The sequence below is a fragment of the Azolla caroliniana genome, unplaced genomic scaffold, assembly GCF_043228905.1.
Source record: "Azolla caroliniana isolate FFs.n. ecotype wild unplaced genomic scaffold, voAzoCaro1.0.p SCAF_2, whole genome shotgun sequence".
Lineage (NCBI taxonomy): Eukaryota > Viridiplantae > Streptophyta > Polypodiopsida > Salviniales > Salviniaceae > Azolla > Azolla caroliniana.
In genome coordinates, this window is record NW_028230437.1 from 3868827 (window position 1) to 3883137 (window position 14311).

General features: G+C 35.4%; 3 protein-coding genes and 1 non-coding gene across 6 annotated transcripts in view; 2 read left to right on the plus strand and 2 right to left on the minus strand.

The window, feature by feature from the left end:
• The window catches only part of LOC147867130 (uncharacterized), a 93240-nt gene that overhangs the window by 760 nt on the left and 78169 nt on the right, over positions 1–14311 (minus strand). The window lies entirely within an intron of this gene.
• Positions 1674–7602, plus strand: LOC147867131 (uncharacterized). The gene is made up of 5 exons (XM_087314900.1): positions 1674–1899; positions 2820–2902; positions 3718–3930; positions 6896–6999; positions 7326–7602. Exons 1-5 carry the CDS (start codon positions 1749–1751, stop codon positions 7513–7515), a joined length of 741 nt encoding a protein of 246 aa, XP_087171026.1. The 5' UTR covers positions 1674–1748; the 3' UTR covers positions 7516–7602.
• Positions 8314–10302, minus strand: LOC147867132 (putative calcium-binding protein CML18). 3 transcript variants are annotated; one of them, XM_087314902.1, is made up of 3 exons: positions 10108–10302; positions 8919–9547; positions 8314–8705 (listed from the first exon to the last, which is right to left on the minus strand). In XM_087314902.1, exons 1-2 carry the CDS (start codon positions 10126–10128, stop codon positions 8942–8944), a joined length of 627 nt encoding a protein of 208 aa, XP_087171028.1. In that variant the 5' UTR covers positions 10129–10302; the 3' UTR covers positions 8314–8705; positions 8919–8941. The 3 variants fall into 3 exon arrangements, with proteins under 3 accessions (XP_087171028.1, XP_087171027.1, XP_087171029.1); XM_087314901.1 differs by having other exon boundaries at positions 8314–9547; XM_087314903.1 differs by having other exon boundaries at positions 8314–9583.
• TRNAQ-CUG (transfer RNA glutamine (anticodon CUG)) lies at positions 14211–14282 on the plus strand. Its single transcript has one exon. It is a non-coding gene; the product is annotated as a tRNA-Gln (tRNA).

The following is a 14311-nucleotide window of genomic DNA, read 5'->3' on the forward strand; positions in this document are numbered from 1 at the left end:
CATGCATTGGATGATTTTGAAAAACCTGCATGTTGGTGAGTGAAAGGAAATTTTTGGGTTGGGGAAAATGTTGTTGAAATATGGTATTAGGGTTCAGATTCTTATGGATGTATGCATGCAGATTGTGGATGCATTGGATGTTTGTTGACATCTAGTATATGATGTTCATGCAAGGGTCATTGGTTTTCATAATTTTGGGAATTCTACCTTGCTTGCATAAATGGATGTCAGGTCCTCAGAGTTCCCTAAGTTTTGATTCTGATTGGGGTGAAAGAAGACCCATCGAAGGGAGGTGTGGCATAATTCATTCTTCAACAATGTATACGACACTATAATTATGATGCATGCATGCTAACTTCGGTTTTTGTTGCATGGTTTTTGTAAGATGGGGTGTCAGAAGCAAACATATTTGTCAAATTGGAGGTTGAAAATAGCGGACCCAATACCAAAACATCAACCATCAAATGTTGATGCTCCTCCAAAAGGTAGATTTGTGTACATCCTTATATTCCACCTCCAGGTATGTATATATTCATTTCTAATGCATATGTCATTACCAACACATTTCACACTAGATGTACGGATCAAATACTTAAAGATGTTAAGAGAATACTAGAAAGATATGTGTTTGATGACAACACACAATTCAATGCGTGGATGAGGCGAGATATTGGCTTAGAAAATTGAGCATGACCACTACAACTCAATGGCAGAATGTTTCGCTCCAATTATCTTATTTTGATTCCCAAAACCTTGCAAGTAAATTTAAGCACCAACTCGGAATTCAAATGATCATACACATGTTATCACTATGTGGGTCATTACCATTTATGGATACGCACCCTTGTGTCTTTGTTGGTGTCGTTGGATGAATCTCCCTCTTATGACTCCCTCATACACGACCCCATGTTACATGATACATGATCCTTTGTCCCTACAATGGACATAAAATCCTCCCAACATATTCTTTGGGTCTTGCAGAACCATTTTGAGGATCGCAAGCAAAATCAAAAGTTTATATGTGTCTAAAGAAAGCGTCGGGCCCACACACACACACCTCGTGGACATGATATCTTTTTTCGATTGAATGCACCAAAGAAAAGTGCCCAGCCTAGGGGGGGGGGGGGGGGATGTACCCATTTGGTCCGTACGTTCCAAAATGTCCATATTATCAATCAAAATGTCCATTTGATCATGAGATGCTTTTTTAGGCCATGAGAGGAAACATATCGGGTGCGATTTGAGGAACATTTCCCAATTTGACCAATGCCGAAGAAAGCACCCAAGGTAGAAGATGCCTAATGCGGGAGCCCGACTCGCCATTTGATACACATATCAACGACTGGTCACGAGAAAAAGCACATCGGTCAGAGAGTGTGTGATGAGGTCATGCATGTAAGACAGTAAGTCTCTGTGTGTGAATGACCCCAATGGAAACCTCCTTACTCTAGAAAACATTGACACACACAGACACACATGTTTATATATATATATATATATATATATATATGTATGTATGTATGTATGTATGTATGTATGTATGTATATGTATACGGTATATGTATAGCATATATGTGTATATGTATGTGTATGCATATGTATATGTATATGTATGTGTGTATGTTTGTAATATGTATACATATGTTTTACCAGGTACATATGGAGAAAAAGAGGTCTTCTTCTTCTTCCATATCTTGACATATGATTTTACTGCCCTGATCTGCCCTGTTTTGTTCTCCTCTTTCATCATGTCAATGACCAAGCTTCTCAGTAGTGGGCTCTCTGCAATCTCTGATGGTGTCAGCAAGGCCAGGAAAAGCTATGCCTCAAAGCATGAGAACAGTGTCCTCTCAGAGCTCAAGAACAAAGATCTCTCTCCCTCGGACCATGTTTTCCAAGGTCAGTTTTAGACCCCACCTCCCAGAAAAAAAACAAAATTAGCAGAAATGAAAATTGATTGGCCTTATTCTGTTTAATTGTTTCAGTAATAGATGTGTCGCTGAATAAAACAGATTCCTATATTTACTTAATAATTAAAATTCGATATTAAAACTTGAAAAATTATATTTGTAAGATCATGTCTTTGAAGATTACCTTGATTAATTACAGGTAGATGTACACACATGTATATATTTATAATTATATTCTTTTTAAACAAAGATTTTTCTCTCTTCGATATTTTACCAGTGAAGGTGACTATCTGATTATTATGTCTTTGAAGGAAAACATGAAGGGTATTGTGTGAATTTTGGAAACTAGAGCTGCATTTAGAAAAAGAAGCTCTTTCACTTTCTCATAGACAAAAACAAACAAGGGTCTTTTAGATAATATTTAATATTTATTACCTACTTTATTTTATTTTTTTAAGCAAATCATTTTCTATCGCAGAGCATGTCTTTAAAGACTAAAGTTAAATGTTTTTCAGTATTTTTTTTGGTTTAAAGCAAAGGTCTAATTTTCTCTGAGATAATGTCTTTGAAGGTCATTTTTCATATAATACATCAGAAGCTTCGCTCTTTTTAACTGCAATATGTTAAAACATATTGCAAACGTTCTTCATTTTTTTACATAAATAATTCTATTTTTTATAATCTGTAAAGAATACTGTATCATGCAACAATATAGATTACTGGCCCTTTTGTAACTTGAATAAATCTGTAATTGATTTCTTATTCACTCTAGACACGACACATACAACACTGTAAATTCTCCTGCGTATATATGTTATGCACGCGGGATAGTTTAGTCTATCTCTCTTTAGCGTGTTATCTTTCTTCTTAGGTATTCATATTATGTTTTTCTTCTATATATGTCTTCAGCTCTCTTAAAAGTATACTTTCTCTACATGGCTGGGTATAAACATGAAGTTATTGCAAGTGCTCTTCAAGCAGGAAAACGCCTGGTAATTTTTTTGACTCTCATATGACATACTTTTTGGTTAACATTTTATTCGAATGCATAAAGTCTGGAATTATCTATGTACATTGGGATCTGTCAAAACCTTTTACAGCCAATAGAAATATCACAAAAATCTAGTTTCAAGCAGTGTTTCTGTTGGATTTTATTTATTTATTTATTTATAATTTTACTTTCGATGAATGGGTAAATATCCCATTTTTTTGTAAACCATTTGTCTCATGGGTCAATTTTGGCCTTAGAAGACGTTAATATAACTTTCTTTCTTTCTTTCTCTCTCTCACGATATGTATATGTGTGTGTGTGTGTGTGAGTGTGTATCCACACACATAAATATAAATGTAAACAAATAACTATCTCTATCTATCTACACATATATAAATATTTATAAGAAACATTAAAAAGTGTACTGAAGTTTTACTGAGTGACGATACATTTTTATTTCCTTGGATCATGAGTGCTTGAGTCTAGATTGTGGACATTATTTTTTAACCATGAACTGTCTTTTATATAAACATAAATTTCATGAAAATCTAAAATTATGTGGAGAGACATACAAATTTATTTTTTTATAGATTTTGGACTGTTGACTTTACATATTTTCAGCTGGTAATAAATTTCTATAAAGGCTAGTTTTCATGAACCAATGCTTGCTTCATTCCGTTTCTTGAAAAACTGTTTCAAATATCCACATATATTTTTTCCTAATGGAAAGCTTCAAAAGATTCATTCATGTTGTCCTGAAAGAAATCTATGAAATATCCACACGGAACTTTTTCCTAAAGAAAGTTCTGTTTGCAGACAGATGGAGAGAAAAGTAGTGTGCCAATTGATGTTGTGGGCATCTTTAGCAGTACAGTGTGTGGTGAATGCCTCAAATATGGAGACCTCGAAAAAGGAAAATTCCAACAAGGTGTGCAGGACTTCATAAACAAGACTAGGATAGGAAAGGAGCATTTTGATCGTGATGGTCTGGTCCATGACATCTATTATGCAGTGCTTATTGTTACTGAGGTAAGTGCTAACACATTTCTGGTTTCCTTTAAAGTTGCAAATGGGAGAGAAATGGAATATTTACATTAACATCTTCAAAAGGCCAAAGTAACCCATGAGACTAAATGTTACATACACTTGCGATTTGAATCTTATAGAATGTCTGGTAAATTTAAGCAAAAATCAATTGTTCCTAATCTAGGTAGTTAGGCTGCAATCAAAGTCAAATCACATAGCAACCAAACATAAAAGTTATACTTAGGATACAATGTACAAAAGCAAGACATAGGTAGACCATGGGTGGATCAACCATGCACACCCGTGTAGGCGGATTTCATATAGTATCAATCTCCGCTGAATATAACTGTGTAGGGGATCATGGCTACCCTTGGGCAATGGTACCCTATAGCTTCTAATGGCGACAACATCTTCTCTGTGATGATCGGCATGCTCTTGAGCATCTGGTGCGGGCCAATGAAACAGCACAGTTAAGCAATATCCTTCTATTAGGTGAAGTTTTTACTTGGTCTGAGGTCTATTGCTATAGTCGTCAGAAGAAGTTGACATCTGCCTTTGTACATGCCTTCTATTAGGTAAAGTTTTTACTTGGTCTGAGGTCTATTGCTATAGTCGTCAGAAGAAGTTGACATCTGCCTTTATACATGCCCTTTTTATGCTGGCTGCACGAATCTCTAAATAAAAATAACTCCAAAAATCTCTAAATTATAGAAATTCATGACCCAAGAAAATGGTCCAGATCCCTGCCTAAAGTTGCAGTGGAATTATCCCCAAATACATGCTATGCGCATAACCTGAGGGACCAATTCTAATGCCAAATTTAATGGTTTAGGTGTAGGATAAATAGGAAACCATTATCGTAGGACATTGAACAAACAAATAATGACAAATGGAAACTTGTGGTGGTTTTGGAACCTAAGGTGTTGGGCTATACAAAGGGAACTAGCTACCCCCATTATTACGGCATCTTGAGACATTGTCAAGTCTCTATTGGTGAGGCAAAGCTCTCTTCTATCAGATCCATTCATCTCAACTTCCAATATATAGCATAAGATAATATTCCGTGGTATGAGATACAGATGATATTTTATGTTGGTCTCTTGTCCTGTGCTTGGGGGTTGTTTGTGTGGTTAAGTACCGCCATTACACCATTTTTTATTAATCTAAGTATTCATTGCCTATCATTAGTATATTCTGAACTCATAATAATCTCACAATATAGTGTGAATTGTGAGTGTTGTGCGCCTTAGACTCACGCTATATGTGATTATGTCAATGGTACACCCAATATCAACAGACTACTGTGATGCCGTGGGTGAATCAGCTATGTACACTCTTGTAGGCTCATGCCATATGACATAAATCTCCTCCATAGTGAACCGCTCACTTGGGGGATCATGGTCTCTTTTGTGCAATGATACTCTGTATCCTCTGATGGAAGCAAAATCTTGTAAGCGATGATCTGTATATTCTCAGGCGCTGGAGCATGCCAATTAAATAGCTCAGCCAAGAAATTTACCTCTATGAGGTGCTGTTTGTTGTTGCTCTGAGGTCTCTTGACATGTCCTTCAAAAGAATTCCAACTTTTGCCTTTGCACTATATGCTGGCTGTATACTCAGAGTAGACTCTAAATCTATAGATATCCAGTAAAAACAACCCCAAAGATCTTTTATCATAGAAGTTCATGCCCCACGGCCCAGGAAATATGCTCAAATTCCTGGCTAAAGTTGCAGTGGAATCTCCCTCGAATCCCGCAGCATACTGTGCACACTATATGTCATGCTTCTCAGACTTGTTCTGATGACAATGGTGGTGCACCTGATCCCAATCCTGATAAATGATGAATTTTCCTAAATAAGATCAGAGAAAACATGATACAAGCAAGTGCATCATATCGTCAATTGTAGATTATATGCATTATATTGCCATTGGCATTTGCGTTGTACTACTGTCTACACTAGTAGACACAGATGGTATAAACATGTGATTCAAACAAATTCTGATTCAGTGAACTCATGCTTGTTGGAGGGAAGATGTTTGCTAATTAGAGAAGACTGAAAGGAATGGATCACCATCTAACTGAATGGTTTGTAATGAAAAGTAGGCTCTTTGTAATGTACGTCCCGAATCCAATTATGCTTTCATTCTTCATCCAGAGACATCAATTAATAATGCTATTGTCATTGGCCGACATTCTCTGATGATACACTCTGATGATGATAGTTCTGAAAATTGTAAAAAGTCAACAGAATAATTTTGTTGAGTAGGGGCTATTTATTAATGCTAAATGCTTGATGAAATTGTGGCTAATCTCTATTTCATATGCTTGATACAACAAAAGTACAATCTGCAAGCATTGCTGAACCCAATTTGTTATCATAGTGGACAACCTGAAGTGAAGGTCATTAGTGAGTCCTGTTGATCTTTTGAACTCATAGATTATGTTTGGATGTTTTTGAAGTCGTGGTTTGGTTTTAATGAGTTTCTTTTGAAGTTCTGGTTTTTAGGATTGTAATCAAGAACTTATTGATGTGATATAAATGCAAGCTACAGAATTTTGTCACTGGTTTTATTTATGTTGAGATTTGGCTTCTCTCGGTTTCATCTTTGCTTGAATTGATTGATTCATGTGTATTTCAATTGTGGTGATGTTGCTTCGAGCATCAGAAAGATTTTCTGGTCAGACATCAAGAGAAGCTTTTTGCGCAAAATGTTTGTGCATAAGAAGCAGACCAGATTCAGTATCCTCAACTCAATTCTGAAATCATTCTTCACTGTCGTTAGACATTCAATTATAGATAGGCTCACTGAAATGAGGCTTTTAGTTCTTATTCCTCAACTCAAATGTTTGAATATGGATTTTGTGGTTATTTTTATCGACCCTCTTTGGGAATCCATAGTTTTTTTGGTGATTATTTTCTTTATGATGACAGTGATAATGATAATAATATTGCATGTTTGTTCTAGACTATGGGAACAGAGTGGGATAATCTCCATCTCACCTTCAGAGAAGCGGCATCTCGTGTAATTGAAAATTCTGTCCATGTCACTACTGGTGAATCAAATGCAAGGTACATCTCTTAATTTTATTTGTTCAGTCATCAATGGAACAACTACATACAAAGCCTAGCTTAATTTGATATATCAACTAAAAAAGTTCTAATGCAAAATGCCTGTTAAAAAAAACTCCATGTAAAATGCTGACAAAAAAAGTTATTAATTCAAAAGACGGCAGATTCAAAAAAGCTGATACTCTTTTTCATTTTTTCATGCATGCTGATGAGGCTGAGTTATAACGAAAATTGGCAATAAAAAATATTTAATACAAAAAGGGCAATGAAGCAAGATGCAAAATTTAAATATTCCATCTTTTTTTTTTCATGATAATATGTCATAGGATCAAAGCAGCAAAGGCACTATATCTATTTGCAACACAAATCAGAGCATGTAGTCAAGATGCAGAGTTGAAGAGGCATAAAGCTTTGAAGGATGCTGAAGATTTAATCCAAAAAGAACAAGAAAGGCTCGCCAGATTACGACTATCACAGTCGTCGAAAAATAATATGCAGCCTGATGATCACACTTAAAAACCTGTATTCACCAAACAGCTATTATTTCATAATATTGTGTAAAATTTTCTTTTTCCAGCATTTATTTGCTCATTTTTTCATATTCTTAATTGTATCAATATCTGTGTCGACATCAATATTATCATCATTTTTTTTGATCAAAAACATGCCACCCATGTATCATGTTCTTCGAGTTTACTTTCCCTTTTTGATCAATTATTTTCGATTGATGTTCTGAGTATGTATCTTGCTTGCACTCCAGACATTGGTTTGAGTCGAGCTTTCTGAACATCTATCTATTTGCTTTGCTATGGGTTCATGTATCTTTAATTCATTTGTCATTCCCACCCATGCATCATTTTCTTCAAGTTTCCTTTCCTTTGATTGAATAGGCCACATTCCAAAATGTCCAGGCCGTAGAAATGATTCATTCCCGACAGTTTTTATTGTTAATCACCTGATTTGCTCTGTGCAAATTGTGTATTTTGGTGGTCCTTATTTGTTGATGCTATAAGAGCAATGTAACAAATTTCTGTGAAAAAAATATGAAATAGAGCTTTCCAAAGTTTAGGGGTTTGGGGTTTAGGAAAGCCAATGCCTCACACATAGAGAGTTTTACCATCCTTGAAAGGTAAAAAGAAAAGACCTATGGGGCACATTTGCTTCAGGAGTCCATTAACTCGAAAAATCTTTTAAAAGACCAAACTCTAAATTTTTTAACCTTTATAAATTGTTTACAACAACGCTGTTGTAAACCTCTTAAACAATTTTAGCTAGTAATTTGCAGAAAAAATTGAAATGGAAAATGAAACTTCTAAATATATCAGAGCTTACTGTTTTCATATCAGAAATATAACCTTACAAGCCAAAGTGAACTATGATTTTACAATTTCAAACCAAACTGTTTTCCAACCAAACCCTGTTAAGCTGGAGTTCAAACCAAGCTATTGACAATTAGTGAACCACAAGCGTGGAGGAAGGTGATTGCTCCTCTCACATTAAATCGCATATGAGCAAGATGATGTGTTGGAACCTCATGTTTAATAGCTCTTCTCACTTGTCATTCCATGTAGCTATCTCAACATGCTAGGTTTATGTGATAATTTGTTATTCTCGACATCTTCGTTCCATTTTGAAGTATATGACTGATCAATAAGACATGATTTGATGTCTGCCTTCTCACCACCCGATATCATGATTGCCAATCCCTACATTTCACAGGGTCATACAGTAAATTAGAGAACGTTCTCAAAGTTTGATCTGGTGTTAGTGAGGTTTTATGTTTGAGCCTCGGTGACATATGGGTCAATAGAAAGGCTACATTTTACTGACATTACTTAAGATTCACCCTGTTTTAGATAAATACAACCCCAATATGAAAAATACAAGACTTTGGGACTTATTATTCAAGAAGTTCTTACTAAAGTCTAGGATACATGTTCAATCAAATCTTGTTTTGAGCCTCATAAGCAGCAAATGTGATGGCGGCTGCAAACTCTTCGTAGCTTATCTGGCCATCCCCATCGGTATCAGCTTCCTTCATCATCTCCGCAAGCTCCTGTTCCGACAAAACATGTCCTAACCGGGCCATAGAATTCGCCAGTTCGGTTTCACTCACATAGCCATTCCCATCACTATCAAAAGCTCGGAAAAGAGAACGCAACTGCTCCTCAGTGTAAAACATTGCTGTCATTGGTAATCGTTTCACATTATCATCATCATCTTCTTCTTCTCCTATTATAGGATTGCTTACTTTGTCATGAGGTGGCTTTGTTAGAACCAGATTTACAAACTCTTGGAACTCGATCATGCCATTGTTATTGGTATCAGCCCTCTCTAGGAGGGATTCTAACTGTTGTTGATCTGGCTTTAACCCTAGGGATCTTAGGAGTGCCCCAAGCTGTAGTTCTGTAAGGCTTCCATCTTTGTCTTTGTCAAACCTGTAGAAAATCTCTGCTAAATGTTGCTCATCTATCATCATTATCATCGGCGACGATGATGGCAATAATGAAGATGAAGATGATGCTTCCATCGATTGATCGTACTGATCCTAATTTTCAATGAGATGACCTTTTGTCACTCAAACCTTTTTAATCATCATAGAAGAAAACAAACATTTGTTATGAAAATAGCAAAGAGAAACATATTCTGAATTAAAATGACATAGAAACGTTATTTATTGATATAGGAATAACATATACAATCAAGTAAAACTCATATACAGCCTTTCCAAATGAAAGAAGGCCCAAAAATCAAATTTGAGACAAAGAGAGAAACATGGAAGAAAGGAGGAATCCACCATGTCTGTAGTGACAGAAATCAAATATGCTTAATCCTTAAATCCATATATGCATAAGGGTATGTACATGTCTATTTATCTATCTACTTGTACATGTGTATGTGTGCATCTACATGTACATGTGTGCACGTATCATGTCTTTTGGCATTGAAAGTGAATTAAACCACTTCATGATACTGTGGCTATACGATTGAACATCATAATAATATGGTCTATAATAAAATTTAAAAAAACAAAGCAAAACAGAGGATAAAAACTATTAAGATGATATGCCTTTAAATTGATGACAAGGGGAGAGAGATTGCCATTACCTTGGATGGTGAAATCAACATCAATGGTGTTAATTCCTTCCTTTGAAGACTTAGTGTGTGGATCGCATCAATAAGTAGTGGAAAAGGATTGATGAGGGAAGCATGATGCCAGGGAGAGAGAGAGAGACAGACAGACACACAGAAAAGAGAAAGAGACCCAAGTTATCCTCCTGCCCAAATTAGGAAACCCCAATTTAAGGACTCTCATACTACTACTTAGATCCACATAATCTGATGAAAACTGAGATTCTTGTTCATTTCTGGACTGTAAATAGTAACCCAACCTTCCCCATTGGCACCCCGAGTTTGCGAATGGGTTTCCCGCACACCCCCCGAGTGTGTCGTTTAAGTCCGAGGTCCACTTATTGGGCGGCCATTACCGAGCCTTGAAAATGTGGCATTGTGCTCATATGGTGGTCACACACAATTGGCAAGCGAAACGTATGTACAAGATAGCTGGCAGTACAAGCAGTCGAGCAAGCTTGAGGCTAGAAGGAAAGCATAGGGAAATGGGCATTGTGTGGTGTTGACATGACATGACAATGATCGATTGGGTTCTCAAAAGACTGGGGGTATTATATCTGGCAACCATCTTGAACTTCCGCAATGTGTACTTCATTCCATCGTGGTTGCCCTCGGAAAAACGCGAGCTCTAATGAAGTCTGATGACAAATAATATGGCTACCAAAAAATGGTCACGGTTTGGAGTGACACTTGACTACAATTGTTACGGAATGGAATTTGAACTATGTAGTGTCCACTGTCAAACCAACCATACATTACTTCTTGTTCACGCGGTCATCCATTACTTCTAAATATTCATGATTGTTCTGTAGAATACAATATTCCTAACTAGTTGTGGACAAACCAATAAAGGGGTTGTACAACCTAGTTGGGTATGGTCAAAGACAAGGGTTGTTATAGATTGTTACGACATCTTCATGATCCAACATAGGACCTATATTGTTAGGCACAAAGATTTCAGTGGCCTTCTAGTGTGCTTAGTTAAGTAGTGTTGCATGAAATTGTTTCAACTTCACGTTTTGAATTGTGTATTGGCCAAATGAGGGCCGGGATATGGGATTGGAAACATGTTATGGTTACAATGAGCCAATGACCTCATTTATCGAGGCCATGTTGAAAGAAATGCAAATTTAGGCAAATATATATGCTAATATTCTTATTTTTGTCATGACTTCTTGACATTATGTTTTTCTTATTCCTTCAATCTGGCTTAAGTACATCATTAGTGGTGAAACTAAAAGACCAACACCTTTGCTTTGGAGATTATTGATAGTCATCATTAAGTAGACAACGAATGTTGAGGTACTCAAAATATCAAGCACATATATAATTCAATTTTTGTATTTGAAATCAGATTTAAGCTCGAATTATGTTTGGGATACTCTTAAAAATATATGTGAACAACTAGAGTCCATTTTTCATGATAACTAGTTACCACTTTAATGAAAGGATATGAGTTTTGAGTTCAGACATACAAGGCATTCCTTGCAACATATCAACATTTCACCATCTGTTTTGTAAATATCTCCTGAAGTAGTGTAATCCAAAAGGAATTTAATAATTGACCAATTGATTGCACTATGCAAAATCAACTACATTTCAAGGATGCTCATACAAAACTTTGTCAATATTCTCCATAATGAACCAAACAAAAGAATCTTGTCAAAAGAGGGCTATTTTTAAGTTATAACATTGCCACTAAGTTGTCATGGTGGAGAGCCACCACCATGTGCATACTATTTAGAAATGTATCTATAAGCACAAGGGCATTTAGGGCAATGCGAAAACATAAAATGATTTAAACAATTTGGACTACAAGTACAATGAGAGGACATGTTGCAATTCTTTTCTTTCAATTTTGGGTGTTATAAGCATGATTAGTTAATGTTAAGCACATGTTGATGATAAATAGTTTATCAAATGACAATGCTAAACGATGCACATTTATTCATTCCAATCGACCACTTGAAACTCACCTAAAAGACTTAAACCCCATTATTGTTCCTAGTTTGTGTCTTGTTGCTGCAATCATATGATGTTGTCATGATTCCCTAGTGTCAAAACACCAAACTCTACAATTTCTTGGTTTTCTATTCCTTGAGAATTAGAATTGTTTTGCTCTTGTCATTTTGATCCTCACAACCAAGAAAGATATATGTTTATAGACCATTTTAGTAATTTAACATAAACACTTCATCAACTTTTCACCACACCTACCCAAAACTTTCTCATTTCATAGAATATGGTGCCAGAATTTTGCCATGATTAAGTTATAGTTTTGCGAATATGGTAAGAAAACATCTTTACACATCTATCATGCAAATGTATTGCCTACAAGAGTCAAGACCATGGATTTTCAATCTCAAAAGCTAGCATGAATATAAAATACTCTTGACATATATCCAAAACATATCAACATCATATCACCAAATACAATAGATATCAACAATTGCGACTAATAATCTCAATCATGGACCCAAAGAGTTCAACATGAGCAACTCAATTAAAGCCTACTTTTCTCTCTCTCAAATAATGTGATGATAGTAGTCAACTAACTATACACATTTTTCCCAAAAAAAGTTGGGGTGTCTTAAGTATCACACTTTGATACAATCCTTTAGGTTTATCACATTCGATTATGCTTTCCGCACACCTTTGACCAAACTAACAATCGGCAACGGTTCGGTTTGAACCGAACCGAACCGTGAAACCACGGCTTAATGGTTTAAATGGTTCGGTTAGGATTGGTCCAGGTTTGGGGCTTTTTTAACGGTTCAGTTCGGTTTCAATAGTTAGAAACTGTGATTTAAACGGTTTCGCGATTTTTTTATTTTTGTAATTTTCTTTTAAAAATATAAATAATAAATAATAAAATTTGTTTTTAAATAATCTTTTCATTTTCACGCCTTATTCTCACATTTTAGGAAAATCTTTAAATTTAAAAAAATTTAAATAATGAAATATTTTAATTTCTAAAATTTAAAATTTAAAAATTGACACAAGCTGAAAACCGAAACCGGACCACAAACTCGCGTTTTACCGATTTAATGGCTTAACAGTTTAAATTTTGTTAATGGTTCCGTTAAACGGTTTTGTGGTTCAGTTCGGTTTGGTTAACAAAACCGCATTTTACCGATTTAATGGCTTAACGAATTGGATTTTTCAAAATGGTTCCGTTTAACGGTTTTGTGATTCGGTTCGGTTCAGGTTTCAAATTTTCTAAACGGTTCGGTTTGGACCCTCTCGAACCGAACCATTGCCGATTGTTAGACCAAACCCAATCCTCACACAAGGTTCTTTCACAATTGCATTGTGCACTCCTATTCCTTAAGTTCCTAAACATCGAGAGTTGCTACTCTCTTTCACGTGTATTACATGAAAATGTTATATTTTTTATCTCATAGGTCGTATTTGACCTTTGAAGAAGACCATAAAATCTCTCTCTCACTCTAAAAGAAAAAGGAAACTACTTCTTTTTATAAATGTCAGGTAATCTACATATGCATGGTTAGTATAAAAAAATTAGTAAATGTTCAATAACTTTTTGATTTGCTTGCTAGAATGCCACTCTTTTTGTATGGCATATGAAAACATTTAATTTTAAGTTACCGAAACTCAAGATTTAATTTTTAGGTGACCATTTATAATGCCCAATTAATTTTCTATTCCAACAAAGAATTCATTAATCTAGATATATGTTACAATTAAGCGATTAATAAACAATATCTAGCATTGCTTCACATTATGTGTGTTAAGTGCAATGGCATCATTTCAACTTCTTCCTTGAAATATGTTGTTTAGAGTTCCTCATCTCAATTATACCAGGGGCATTAGCATACAAACTTAAGTGTCATGACTCATGACTAGAGTTGAAATAAGAATCTCATTTCCTAAATCATTGGTTGTTTGTTGTTGACTTTTGCGTTTACTTCCATCTGGTAGCACTCATATAGGTTTTGGATGTGACTATGTAAATTAAAAGGAAGCTTAGCCTAAAGATGTTAGAAATGCTATAAACTTCATGTGATTCTAATGTTAATACTATATATAATATCTTTTTACACTCGCGAATATAATGTGGTCCTATGGTCTAGTGGTTAGGACATTGGACTCTGAATCCAGTAACCCGAGTTCAAGTCTCGGTAGGACCTACGCTTTTCTCTTTCTTTATTACTATTAA